This window comes from Ascidiella aspersa, chromosome 6, assembly GCF_963924565.1.
Source record: "Ascidiella aspersa chromosome 6, kaAscAspe10.2, whole genome shotgun sequence".
Taxonomy (NCBI): domain Eukaryota; kingdom Metazoa; phylum Chordata; class Ascidiacea; order Phlebobranchia; family Ascidiidae; genus Ascidiella; species Ascidiella aspersa.
The window spans coordinates 24,281,430-24,296,611 of NC_139452.1; the positions used below are offsets into that span (position 1 = coordinate 24,281,430).

At 36.4% G+C, this 15,182-nt stretch overlaps 1 protein-coding gene across 1 annotated transcript in view; it reads left to right on the plus strand.

The window, feature by feature from the left end:
* The window catches only part of LOC146140933 (symplekin-like), a 48,096-nt gene that overhangs the window by 4,648 nt on the left and 28,266 nt on the right, over nt 1-15,182 (plus strand). Inside the window, exons 7-15 of the mRNA XM_083391102.1 lie at nt 137-249; nt 1,376-1,537; nt 2,897-3,127; nt 4,980-5,138; nt 5,780-5,876; nt 6,650-6,777; nt 7,992-8,085; nt 10,999-11,085; nt 14,046-14,235. Of these exons, the coding sequence (XP_083247228.1) occupies nt 137-249; nt 1,376-1,537; nt 2,897-3,127; nt 4,980-5,138; nt 5,780-5,876; nt 6,650-6,777; nt 7,992-8,085; nt 10,999-11,085; nt 14,046-14,235 (1,261 nt within the window). The remainder of the gene's footprint in view (nt 1-136; nt 250-1,375; nt 1,538-2,896; nt 3,128-4,979; nt 5,139-5,779; nt 5,877-6,649; nt 6,778-7,991; nt 8,086-10,998; nt 11,086-14,045; nt 14,236-15,182) is intronic.

Sequence of the window (15,182 nt, forward strand, 5' to 3'; positions counted from 1 at the left end):
ACAAAATGTCAAGTATCGGACATCACAAAAGCTAACCACGTTAACTAATGCAGTCGGCCAATCAATCAAATAAATCGGCCACCCGACCCACAGGTTGAGAAACGCTGGCGTAATGACGTGTCTTTCTTTCCACCAGCCAATCTTCCTCCCACCCTTGCCAAGACCCAAGTGACCAGCGTTCGAAAGCACCTCAAGATGCAGCTGATGAACCTACTACGTCACCCCGCCTCCATTGAGTTTCACCCCCAGGTAAACCCCCTATATTTGTGGGAAAGTTGCTGACGAGTATATGCCCCAGTTAAAAGACTCGGGTCTTTTCTCGAGTACTTGTTGTCCGAATATCGTAATTTGCATACTTTTCTCATTGGAAAGTATTGCAAATAAAGACCGAGATAAATCTTATATTTCTCGTAATTTAAATGAAAATGTAATTTTCAATAGGTCTTCTAATTTTTGTATAAGGTAACGGAAACGCTGTCTAGTAATAAAGAGGGGCGATATTTGTGCTAAACTAGTTGCGTTGTGTCGTATTCCCAATATTCTAAGCCTAATATAAAACGCGTTATTAAATGATTGATTGAGTATTACGGCCAGGAGCATTGTAGCGTATTGGGGTCTGTAGTTAGGGGCAAGAGGCGCTGGCTCTATAGACGAGAACCGACGGCTGCCTAAATCCCTTACAAGTCCTTGATCTAACTCCAAGGAACAGGTCGCTAAAATACCTGTCCTTTGTCCATTAATGTCCAACCATGATCGGCGCCAATCTTTAAATAACTTTCTATTTTATTTTTAGATCGTGTCTTAGGCTAAACGGGGCAAATTACGCCCTAAAACAAATATAAGTTTTACTGCATCTTCCACAAAACTTGTAAAATACCTTACATTTTAGAATGTTATGAGCAATATAACTCACCTAAATAATAAAAAAAACGCAACATATTGCAAGTAAATTGTTTATGAGCAAAAAAGACAAATAACCCAATATAACAACAAAAAATGCTTAATCAAAACACTTCATGTCAACCCAAAGCATTGTCCATAATACTTCAGTTAAGTCAAGTCATTTTGCCCAGAAGAATTGAGTTATATCAAGTCATTTGAAAACAATGAGTTAAGTCAAGTCAAATCTGTGAAAATGACTTTAATCACGTTAAGTCATTTTGAAAACAATTACTGAAGTGCCCTTAAGTCGAGTCATTTGAAAACAATTACTTATGTGCACTTAAGTCAAGTCATTTGAAAACAATTACTTATGTGCACTTAAGTCAAGTCATTTGAAAACAATGCCTTGGTGCACTTAAGTCAAGTCATTTAGAAACAATTACTTAAGTCAAGTCAAGTCAAGTCACAAGGCATTTCAACACTACTTTCCTAGATCACCAACTTGCTGTACGACCTTGGCACCAACCCAGCCGAAATCGCGCGTAACATGCCACGCAACTTTCCCGGCAAGGACCGCAAGGCGGCGCTAGGGAGAAAGCGGACGCCTATGGACGTGAAGGAAGAAGACAAAGCAAGCAAGAAAGCCAAGATGGAAGTGAGTCGGCTGCGTTTTTTTTCAGATTTTTTTCACAGCTAAAAAAATGAAGTTTAGCGAAAATAAGTGTGAAGTATTTAAAATAACAACTGAAACGTACTTGGGTACACTATGCACGGAACGGAATAATGAATTGTAAAAGCCAAAAAGGTCTCCTAATTTAGACGTTCCGATACGAGCTTGTATCATCTTCAGTTAATGTGAAGATGTCAAATGTCACACTGAAGATGATTCTAGCTCGTATTGAAACGTCTTATCAAGATAATGTCGATCTACTCGACCTTTTTGGCTTTGCAATTCATTGTCAAGAGAAATATGTTACCAAGCTGTGATAAAAAATATGGCCCGATTAACATATAAAATAAGTCAACTGAACTATAGAATACACCTGACGGAGTACTGGCAGTTACGGTATACCCATAATAGGGACCAAGTGCTTTCGCAAAGGCTATAACCGAAATAAGTTGGCATTGTCCCAACCCTGGTTGACCTAAATCAGTTGTTCTCACACTTTTTTAGCTTGCGGCTCACTAAAAGAATCTCTAATATTTTGCGACACACTTTTAACACAACGACAATATTGGAACTTTACAATCGCCTCCAATACAATAAACTATATGTAAACGTTTCAACATTATTAATTTTTATGGATAGTGCGTATTTAAGTCTTAATTGTTGCGTGTTGCTTATACAAATAACCTATTTTCGAAAATTACAAAAAGTTTCATTGTACACTTAACAATCTATCGAGGCACACTAGTGTGCCGCGGCACACAGCTTGGGAATTACTGGCCAAATAGTTGTCATTACACCATAGTTTGAAAGGCGGCAACATTTTGCTTTTTGTGTCTCAATACAGTGGATGATGTAATGTGGAAAAACTGATGTATGCAATTTATTTCTAAACGACTTATACCCAGTAAAGTCATTTACAAAATAAACTCATTTTATTTTCAATAAATAACAAGTCAAGTCCCAGTACAAGACATTGTCATAGCGGTTCAATTGCAAGTCAAGCAATCAAATTAGGAAATTTATTCCATTTCAATATTTTGCATCATATAACGAACAGCAAGCAAATATTTTACTATTCAACTTTTAGGTGAATAACCTACCTAGTTTTAGTAATAATGTTTTCATTTACAAAGCATAAGGCAAAATTCAAATTTTCTAAATGACTAAAGTCAAGGCAAGAAAAATCTCGCCTGTGGTGAGAGCTGCCAATCTGGATCACCTTTAAAAATTGTAATAGTTTTTATTTTAAAAATTGTAAAGACAAACTGAAAAAAATTACAAAGCCTCATAACGTAAAACAACAAATACGAAACTCGTACGCGATTTTTGCACGCCCTTTTCCAGCTGAAGGACTACGACGACGACGACGATGACGTAAGCGACGAAGAGAAGCCAGGAGCCTCCGGAGTGGGAGCAGCAGGAGTAGGAGGAGCGGAGCAAGAGGGAAATGTAGGAGAAGAGCAAGGAGCGAAACTGAAGGCTCACCACCACGCTTCGGCTATCGACATAACGGCAGACGAGCTCGTGCCCCTACTGAACCCGGAGAACGTCGCAAACCTGGTTTTGCTCAGTATGGTAAGTTCCCTGCGTTATAGTGTTGTAAACTAGTCATTTTAAGATGACTCAAGTCCCAATAAAGTGATTCGTAAAATAACTGAAGTCAAAGTCAAGTTTTTACGAATAATACACCGAAAAGCCATCATTACAGGCTCACCGAATCTTTCGGTTAATGACGAAAGCAAGGTAGGCTAGAAAAACAACTAGCCTGCGGTGAGGTTCGAACTCACGACGTCAATGCTTGCTACATTCTGTTAGTTTTTTTTTCAAATGAATAACAAGTCAGTCCCAGTGAACTCAACCTCAAGTTAACTCTTTGTCATAAAAATGGAACTCCAAACTATTAAAACTGATAAACTTCCAATTTTGAGCACAAACTCAAGTGAAAAATAACAAGCGCAGCAACATATACAAAGCAAATTGTTTTATGTGCAAAAATTAAGATAAATATCCAATTATTTTGTCCAAATGACTTCAAGTCAACTGCTGTATTGTGTTTGGTCTTAGTCTCAGCGTTATCAGTATAGGTATTAGGGGGTCGATGGATAAAATTACACACTATTGTCGTAATATCGGATCGGCACCGATAACACACTATTGTCGAACGAACACTGATACTAGCACTTAGCATCTGGTATGGGCTCCGGTCTGATATGTTTGAACATCAATCAACAGTATTCTATTTTCAGTAATCGACCTAGTTTGATCAAGTACTTTAAACTTGATTACTTGATGTGCATTCGAGGCTCTACACCAGCGGTTCCCAAACTGGGGTCCGCGGACCAACTGGGTCCGTACAGCAATTTTAGAGGGTCCGCAAGGAGAGTTAGTCTTTACTTTTTTAAACACGTGTCATTAGCGAATGATTTTAAACATTAGAATTAGACTATATTAAAAACATTTTTAATCTTTAGTTATGCTTTATTATTCGATAATATAGCGTGTTTGTTGAAGTCTCTTGTGGCATCATAAAGCATCTTTTAAGCTGAACTATCTGCTATCAGCAAATCGTTAGTTAGAAAGTTACATTAGAAAGAATCGTGACTGAACTAGTGTACTAAACAAGTAAACATGGGTCAACTGACCCTTGAATTTTTATAGGGCCGCGAAATATCAAAATAATTGCAAAGGGTCCGCCTGGCAAATTTTTTATAAAATTTTGGGAAACGCTGCTCTACACTTTAACCGTTCGCTCCACGTTTTTAAACCAGTGATTCTCAACCTTTTATGGCTCACGGCACCCCTCAAAAATAATAAATAGATTTGCGGCACCCCGACTGGAATTTTTGGCAAACTGTGGGCCGCAGAGTCATTTTTAGTGGGCTGGGAGTTACTTTTTAATAGTCTAGTGCTAGCATGTAGTTGTGGGCCGCGTGAGAGCTGTACATTCATTGCACTGTATTTTAAAAGTTCGTGTGGCTAAGAATTTGTATATACCGATGGGATGTAGGAGTAGCAGTGTCTACTTCTTCTTGGACACACCGACAGTGCGACCAAGGCATCCGTTGGTCTTGGTGGTTCAGGCCCATCTGCCAAATATGGTCCTGAGAGCCTGTCAAACTATATTTTTTGCCAACTCTTATATGTAAACGCAAAATTTTTCGCTCTTCGAGCATTTAGCCGTTTCACTATATATGTTTGACATTATGGCATGGCAGTGTTTTTGGCATCAAGGCGCCGTGTAATGTTTCTCGTTAAAACACCGCCACTGTTTTCGTACTGGTTTAACGTAGTGGACCTACAATAGATCTGAAAAGAGTACTTTGGGCCGCGACAAAAAAGTTTGCCGACCACTGCTTTAACTTAATGGTGTCAAAGAAATTCTTGCTACAATATCTTCTTGCCGACACCAGTCGTTTGTTTCTCGCAGGTGATGCTTCCCGACAAAATCCCGGATGCGTTCCAGGCCTCCTACACGCCAATAGAGTCAGCTGGCACCATGGAACAGATAATGCACCTTGCCCGTCTGCTCGCAACTCAGATGACCGCCGTAGGAATCGGCTCCGGCATTCAACAGGCAGCCGAGATGGTACGCGTTATGCTAATTGTAATGCCGTGTCGGAAAAAACAAACTCGAAGTCGAATCTTATGCGAAAATCAAGTCGTGTCGAGTCCGATTTATTGTCGTGTCAATTTAAGTCATTCAGCATTAAAAGAAAAATTATTCTCAAGTTCAAAAACGAGTCAAGAGTCCGACTTCGGACTCCACAACCCTGGCTTTTAGAGTTTCGGTTCTGTTCCTAATTACAACTGCTACATCTTTGTAATTATCTTTGACAATATAACCCTTCATAAAGTTTTTGTTAGAAGTATTTCGCCAAATAAGCTTCTCTGTATTCGATTTGCCAAACTTTAAGAGTTTCAATCATTGTCGTCCCAATACCTGTTTTTCTGAAACACTTAAGGATCTCCCGCAGACAATAGCAGAAAAGATTCTTTTATCAGATGATCTAAGACTGTTAATAAAAACAGATAAAACATAAAATCATTTCTTATATTTTAAAATGAATTCATTAAATTCATTGAGTTAAGAAACTGACGATGCCTTATAGGCGAAATATATATTTCTGTAAAATTTTAAGAAATGATTTTATGTTTTATCTGTTTTTATAAACAGTCTTAGATCATTGCTTTATCGTGCTTTCAACTTCTCCTCTTTGATTTTTCCAGGAGGCGGAGGAGGAAACGAAGAGGCAGCAGGAGAAAGAGCAACAAGAGCTCGAGTTGGAGAAGAACAAGCCGTCGGTTCCTATACAGACATTGATCGGTAGGTGCTGAGTTTATTTTTCCTTTCAAAGACTTTCGATCCACCCGAATTTTACGCTCATTTCCGCCCCTTAATAAAGTTGCGTATTTTACATTCCTTTTTTCAAAAAGTGTTACACTTTTGGCAGGCTCTGCAGAAAACAAACACACCAAGTTTAAGTTTACAATTTTTATTTATACTTTTTGTATTCGTGATGAAAATTGTTTGACTTATACGGCGGTAACTGATGAAACGATTTTGCGCATTTCGTTTCGATTCACAGCCCTGTATACTACGATTTTCCTCTTAGTGTAACCTCTAGTGGTTTGTTCGCAAAGCGTTTACATACACTAGCGGGCGCTAAAGTACAGTACTAGGTTTGTTATAGCAACTTAAATATGCTGTTTAAAGGAGATGAACTATTAAGGCCAACACTAAAATTGCATGTGACACCATTAGGTCTATTTCCTGGTTGAACCCCATGGCGGATAAGTTATGTGACACCTCATTTGCGTGAATTGTTGTCTATACACCCTGTTTGAGTCAGAAGAAACGACAAAAGCCAGAGTCGGGCGCGAGTTTATGTTTTGGACGAGAGTCCCAACTTGTTTAACCAAATCCGCAACCCTGATCAAAGACAAAGCCCACAGGTCACATGTGGACATCAATGTTTGTGGCCCGTATACTGTCTTATTAGAGGAATTAATCAATAATATGTGACTAATAAACAGCAAACGTGTTTAGAGCTTTCAGGCTATGGCTCGACAATATGAGCGGCATTTTTATTCTTCCAGGAGGCACAACAGCGTCCTCTGCTCCAGAGGAAAAGGATCCGGAAGTCCCTCCAATAGTGGAGAAGAGGATCGCATTGGAGCCAGTTCAACCTATTGTTCCCAGCAAGGGCCTGCAGCGACGAATGCAGGTTACACATAAAACACTTTTTTTCTAATATACGACGTCGATTGCAATTTTGAATATTTTATTAGTTTAATGCAGTTGTTTTCCTTGTTTCCACCCAAATTCATTTTGAAATGCCTTTAGTCCCAGCTAAGTCATTTGTAAAACAACTTAAGTTGTTTATTTACATAAGTAACAAGTCCAAGTCATCAGTTGCCCAAGTCAAGTCCCAGTCAAGTATAATTAGAGCAAGCCAACTTCAAGTCAAGTCCTTAGCATACATATAAAGCGTTAAACTACTAAAATTAAGTGATCTCGTCCGATTATAAACGAAAAATCAACTAAAAAATTACCATAACGCAACATATAGCAAGTAAATTGTTCTATGCAATAATTAAAATTAATAACCTTGTTTGGTAAAAACAATTGATCAATAAAAACACCTTATTTTAACCCAAATCATCATTTGTCCAAATGAGTTAATCTTTTTAAAACAGTGACTCAAGCGCATTTAAGTTCAGTCAGTCAAGCCATTCAATAAAGTCATTCTAACTCTAGTTTCAACTAAAAATAAATTCCTAGTTTTGACTAAATGTGTGCAGCTCGAATGATTAACTGAAAAAATTTCGCTGCCTAATTTACATCCCTTAGTACCAGTTACATATTATAATGGCAATACAAACCAAAACAAGCATTTGTTCAAGATTACAATTTTTTCGGACTGCCAGCGATTTTTTGCTAAAACGACCAGTGCTTTATTCACTGTTTTGTTGCAATTTTTTCAAGTAGAGAGTTATTTACGAAGGTATTTAACTTAGTAGTAACTTTAAAGGTAAAGAAAAATGCATTTATACCCAATAAGCGTGCCTTCATACATTCTTGCTTCATCAGACAAATCTGAACAAACCGTTAAAAAAGTTGTTACTAAGTTGGATATCCTCGTTAATAAACTTGGTACTAAGTAATACACCTGTCGAAAAGTCTAGAACCGCAAAGCCGAACAATTTATCTTGCACCATTTTTTTCCCTTTATATTGTCAAAGCCACCTTTGAAACGTGAAAAAAAAACAGCACCGGCCCTAAATGATTTCACGGCCCGTAAATTAGGCACCCGTACTTTTTCAGTACCATTTAGGGGTTCAACTTGGTAGTCGGGAAAATTGAACAAAAAACATTACTTTTAAACATTGGGAACAACACAAATCCAAATCAGACCTTAATTGTCCCTTATCTTTTCAGGGATTTCACCTCGCCAGTATTACGAAACCCCTCAGTATCGAAGCCAAAGATCGAATTATAAAGATGTCGGTTCTACGTGTTCTCAAATCGGAAAGTAAGTGCCGACGCGGTTTCTTTATCTTGTCAAAAAGCGGTAAAATATGTGGTTAACAATTAAAGTCTATATCAAACTTCTTTTTTTGACTGCACAACTTTACGCTGTCATAACGCGTATAAAGAGAACCTTCTCAAAAAAGGAAAGGCGTGGGTAAACTAAATCATATTCGTGAAGATGCGCAAACAAGAGATTGGCTTAAAAACATAAAACGAGTTTTATTTATTTACTTATTTATTTTAAAACAAATCTAACTTCAAGATGGTTGGATTTTGCGGAATCCTCGAAAAATAATGACGGACTCAGTCAATTTTAAATATAAGAAAAATGTAAAAATATTGCTGTACTCCAAATACATTGAAAAACATTAAACCTTTTGAATCATTTATTATTTGTAAAATTCCACGAAAGCGGTTATGTTGCGGCTAAAATATATTAATAAGTCAATGATAAGAGATGTAGCATCAAATAAGTAAATATTAAAAGCTTTGGACACCTTATTGCCCTGATTTTTTTTTAACAGTTTTGATAATAATTAGTTTTATGTGCAATCTCCTCACTGTTGCTGGTGTGCACAATTTACATCTACAATAAAAACAAAGTATATCACGTAATGTAGTGGTTCTTAAAGTGGGGGCGTGTGAGGTTCACAAGGGGGGCGCGAACTTTTTCTGTTATGTAGAATATTCCTGTTGATTTTAAGGCTAGTATTTTCATTTTGTGAAGAGATGATTCCACAAAAACTTTATGCTAACGCATTAATCACGTGATTAAGTGGCCCGCTCTGAACGGCTATTCGAGGAAAACATGGTGTGTGTCGCACGCACGCATGCGATTACAAACGATATTTGTTAATAGCAAAACTTGTTTAATTTTTTGCAGTGTTTAATAAATAGCTCAAATATTCACAGAGGGTAACTCGAGAAGTGCTAACACTGCCCATTGTTTGAAAATACTGTTCATTGTTACGTCACACTCTACCAAGTTTATGACTTTCTAATGATTTTGTTTTCGTTTTTGGAGGGTGTTTGCGTATTGCGTTCTATTTTATTAGGCTCAGTTAGAAACTTTTACCTAGCATGTTTTTTTATGTTTGTACTGCAAGTTAAATGTTGGCAAAACAAACAAGCCTAAACAACAAGATTATATATATATTTTTTTAGTAAATATGGAATTGCACGTAAACATCATTTGCCTGCCGCTAAACCTACTGTGGAAACTCACTTGTTTGCAGTTGTTTAAAGTCTAATTTTAGCTGCACACAAAATTTTTATCTGGCCAAGACGCTGTTTATTAGCCGAATTGCTATAATAAACATGATCTTTTTAAAAAATTCGAGCTGAGTTTGTTAAGATCCTAAATTTACTTCTAAGAGAAAATGTAAATCCACGAGTGAAATACAAGTAGTTTATCCAAATATCCATGCTTCAGAAATGGTAGAATTTGAATGGGAAGCAGAATGTTTAGTTTACAACCCAGCCACATATATCTCAGTTTCATACAAAGGTAGCGCGAATTTGAAATCGAACATCAGTTCTGATCAACTTTGTAAAATTATGTGAATGAAAAGCGCGAAATCTATGTCAAACCCGTTAATGTTGAAATCAGATCAGCCAGAGTGCGCCGTGAGTCTCATCGCACCAGCAAAAATGTAAATTTGGGCAACTTAAACTATATACAAAAACATTTTTCACGCAGCACACCATCGTTTTCAATTTTTTAATATAAAAAATACGTCATGTTTTGACATAACTTTTCATTGTGGTTTCCGAGTTTTTTTAAGGTCCCTGATCTGGAGTTGGCCACTGTAACCGCGGTAAATTTGTCAGAAATTCAACTTTCAAAATATGGCAACCCTATAGGTTAGGCTAGGTTAAAAACAGTTTCATCCTTTGCATTGATGCAACTTACCTGGAAATAAATTGCTGTTCTGCTTTGTGTTTTTTTAATTTTGAAACAAGGTGGGGCGCGAGTTTGGTTAAAATTGTAAAAGGTGTCTCAAAAAGTGTAAGAACCACTGACGTAATGTTAAAAAAAACTATCGAATTTACAATCTCATCGATGGCAAGGCGAATTAAATGCTAAAAAATAAACTTATTGGTATTGTTATAGAGATATGTCTCGGTTTTGCTATTTAAATTTTAACATATATATAACCTCTGACATTCCACTTAACGATATAGCACGTCTCTTCGACAGCGAAGTTATTTGAGGTCGTAGTCATTTAGGGTAAAGCAAACCGCGATTGCAACACTTTACGTCATTGAAGATAATAAGGGTTGTGTGCGCGCCAATTGTCTACGTGCTTTGAAACATTAACTGCTTGTAATACATAGGTTTCCACAAAGTCTTTGAATCTTTAAATGTATTTTTTTTTAGTTTGAATGGATGTGCTCATTGAAAAGTCTTCAGTAAATAATATTTTACTCCAAAGTCTTCGATTAGTCTTTGGATTTATTAAACAATTTTTTATTGTGTTGATTTATATATGAATCATTTACCGATGGTTCTAAATAAGTTGTCGTTCTCGCCAAACGTTTTTTTTTTAACGTCGCTATTAAATTACGGAATCCTTTCTACTTGTCCAGAACTATAACTCTATTTGATAATAGTTTGCTCAATTGACCCATCATAACTGATCCACCCAAAAGTTACTGAACCACCTTTTTTAACGGCAACCAATAAAAATACATAAATAAAATGCAATTCTCGCCAAATGGATGTATCTAAACATTAAATGCCATTTCCAACGTTGGTTAAATTTTGTAAACTTTTATTTTTTTATCCATTTTTTAACAATTTAAAGCATTTGTTGACAGAAATATCCTGATTTTTAAAAAAAGTCGAGAAAATTCATATCAGAACAGTGTGTTTCCATGAGTTTATTGAAGGCGTAACATGTTCTTTTTTCAGGAAGCGCAATAGCCGGTGGAATCCATCATCGCTGGCAAAAGGTTCTTACCAGCCTGGTTGCCCAGTTCGGCGGAGATCTGCATCGATGTAAGTTGCCTTGGTTGTTCTTAGAATGGAAAAGAGCCAGTAGTTTTCCGTTTAAGCTATTGCGACATCGTTGCGCAAGTCGCTGCGGGCAACAGCAGCGATTCATCGCGACGTGAGGATTCCACGTGTCATTTCCGCTATAAAAATTGCACAAGTAGCGAAAAAAATGCCGCTCTAAATGTAAACAGCTAAAATATGTTTCACTCAAGTGGATATTGGTTTTACGTCGTAATGTCACATGGCGGCATTGTTTATTCTTGTGAATTTGTTATCTTTGATATTATATATTTTTGTGGCCAACTTGGAAATAAATCTTGCCTTTCGATAGCTTTTATGAAAAAGCGACCCAATCATGACAAAATGTCCTCCATCTTTAAAAAGAAGATTACATAAAACTATCCCTTCCAATTGATATTCCATCACGGTGCACCTGTTTAAATTTCAAATTACCTTTCAACAAGCTTCTTTGAGACCGTTGAGGTAGAGCGGTGTTTAAACAACACAGCAGTCACCAAAGCTCGTTTGCACTTGGCTATTGTGCTATATTGCGCAACGTCTTGGTGTTTACTAAGTTGGATGAATCTCTGTAATTTTCCATTTTCATTGTTCTCAAAATTTCCCGTCGGTTGTAGCACGCATCGAAGTCCGGAAAAACATCTATATCGTGGCACCACTGTCCCTTGTTTTAAAGTTCTTTAAAGCGGACCTCGACAAATGTTCAGTTGCTAAAAAAATGATTGACTACCCTTTTTTACGTGACATTTTCGAGTGAGTAAAAAGTGATAGATCCAACCACGAGCTGACTGGAAGCACAAAAACCCGCCCTGTTTTTTCGAGACATGTTGCCTTCGCACTATTTTAACATGTTTACCGAATCAACCAAACCTGACAAAAAATGGTTTATGATTGGCATCGTAAATCGTTTATGCATGTGTTAATTTGTAATCTTGTTTTGAAGTTCGCCTTTTTCGGTTGCACATAAAACGTTGTAAATGGTTTGCCCAGTTCCTGTGTTTTTCCATGACGTCCTACCACGCGGAATGATAGCGCTTTTTTGCAGGCCAATAGCTATGTTTAAGGTCACATTGGAGCGGAACAGCGTACGGAAATTCCCTCCGCCTAGTATCCCGAGTTTGTTCAATGCTTTCGTCACATTTTAAGGTCACGTTTGTCTACGCCGCTTTGTCTAGCTATGGGCTGGCGAACGCGCGGCTCGCGAGCCTCATGCGACTGTTCAACCAGTTCAGCTTGTGTTGAGTTTCAATGGTTAAACTTTCCAATATGACTCAGCATGTTTTGAGAAACCCTGCTAAAATAAAACCGCTCTATTTTTCGTTGCATATTTCCGAACGAGACTTATTTTGTGGCGTAACGTTTTCACCATGTCACTTAAACAAATACATGGTCCCTGCTCATATCCTTTTCCTTTTTTGTAAACTCAAGTCGACAAATTTAGAAACGTTGACAGCAGTGTGACGGCTTTTATTTAAGAAGTTCTGCTGTATGAACAATGTATCACTGAATATGGCTTACACAACATTGCTTGTGTGCGACATTTTAAATAAATCTATCTGGGCAAAGGTACTTGTGTAAGTAAGGAGGTTACAAGGTAATCTTAATTTATGCCCATATGTGGCTCTTTGCGGTTGGTTATCCAAGTAACAATGTTGCTCTTGGTATATTAATAGTAGCCATCCCTGGTAAAGCTCGTTGCAAATTAACAAGTGACATAGTTGGAAAAAAATTTAAAACCGATACGAATTGTAAACCGGCAATATGAACTGTGTTTTTTGTGACTTTTGTTCACAATTGAGAAAGGACCATTTTAGCGCCCGTAGGAGAAAGGCTGTTTAAAACCAGTTAAACCGGCTTCTGCTGGTTTGTTGTTTGCGACCAACAGGTGAGTGACGCAATCTAGATCCTAATTGTGTTGTTGGTGTAACGTTTCCTTGATAATCCTGTATTTTTCACTTGGGCCTGTGTGGAAACATAATATAAACAAGTATTATTTTACTAATGATTTGTTTTGAGTCACTTGTTAATAAAAATTATGTTTTGATTATAATTTCATTGGTATTTGTTTAAGGTGTGACTACCATCTACCATACAACATCACAATTATAGTTTGTTTTATTTTCTGTGTATAACAGACCTAGGCAAACTACAGCCCTTCACCTAAATTCCTATTTTTATTATTTTTTTTTTTGTTTTTAGGTAAAATCAATCGTTTACCTTTTTTCTTTATTTTAGAATATTTGAATAAATAATTACACTTTTAAGGCTTTCTCAAGTATTCCTCATCTTAGCAGCTTGCCAAAACAATGACACTTACATCTTTCTTCAAAACGAATTACACTTTATGTTTGGTGTATTTCTGACCCTATTTCTGACTCAACCCGCCAAGATATGTTCTTTTTCTCATGCGACCCCAAGTCAAAAATAATTGCTCACCCCTGGTGTATAGCTTTGTTTTTGTCTTATACATTATAAGAAAAATTAAATATTGTTTTGAGTTGTGATTGTATACAAAAATCAACTACTTTCTTTAATGGTGCATCACACACGTTTAAAAAAATCTTAGACTAAAGTCTATGGGTGCACAAAGACTGTCATAAAAATACCAACTTTAAGGGTCAATGTTTTCAACTGTATATTAAATTAAGCTGCAAAGGTACTAGGTTGACAAAATGCTTATTTCTTTAAATGAGAGAAGCCTTTTTCTTTTGTTAAAATTTCCTTGGTGGTCAAAAAACTCTTAAAACTTAATATAAAGAGTGATCTTAACTTGTGAACTCTTGTTTTTAATAAAAAAAAGATTGAACTTTTTTTAGAAACCCCTCAATTTATTTATACAGTTGCTTCAGTTTTAGTTCATTTCCTATAGTAACGATACTCCTTTATTGACTGAAGTTGATTAAATTGATTGTTTACTAACAATTATCTTTTGTTTTTCATTTTAGCGCTTGCCAAGTTTATCCTTTCTGACTTGCGCAATCGCTCCCAGCTAGCGTTCCAGTGGCTCTACGAAGAGTTTAATATCTTTCTAGAGAACAGTCGTGGACCTAATGACAAGGCAGCGCAGGAAAACTACGATGCCTGCCTCACTGGATTATTGCAAGGACTGCTCGACAAACAAGACGCAAGAGAAGGGTAGGTTTGTTTGTTTTATTGCAAATCAGGCGAACCAAAAAAAAGAACTCAGTGTAATTAAAGATTTTTTTTTCACAGTGCACATAAAATAGTTCTTTTTGTTTGAAGTAACTAAATCCAATATTAACTAGTTTTTAGTTTTGATGTTATTCCAAATCACAACAACTGGTTCAAAATTATATCTATACTATCAAAACAGCCTAATCGGCCAGTTTTAGCAAGGTACAAAACTAATTTGGCTGTGAAACACCTTCCACAATAGGCACTTTTGTTTTGTCAGGGCATCTTGACTCTTCTTATTCTTCACTGGTTGTTTTTTACTTTATTTTTAGCAGTTTTGGTTGATGTTTTAGCTGCTGGTCAGGTATTGTTCCATTATGTGGTTACTTCTATGTAAGCTTGTTTGGATAAAGGAATTGTGATCCCTCCAAGTCACTTTGTGGGTTGTCGTGGCGACTTTTACTTATCTTGTTTAACAACTTATTGTAGAAGTGGTAGCCAACCCCAAAACCTGTATAATATTTTACTTGTGTTAAATGACTAGTTAATTTAATTAAACACTACTTTATGATGAAAAAAAAAAAAAAAAAAAAAAATAATTTAATGATAATTTATGATGGCATTGTTTACGAATGACTATTTAATCCTTTGCAGAATTCCAATATGATTAAATGCATAAAGTTGCAAAAGTAACATTCTATCATAAAAGGTGGTGGCCTTTGCAACTGATTTTCTAGAAATGTAATGAAATTTCACTTTGACCATCCCTAATTGTGGTACATACTACCAAGTTAAAAAGTTTTTATTTATTTAGACTTCAAGCAATTACAAATTAAAAAAAAACTAATTTGTGTACAGTAGTATTTTACAATTAATCTAAACTTACCAAATATTAAAGCTGTGAAGAACACCATTGTAACAACTGCAATGAAAAAGTTCATCTTCTG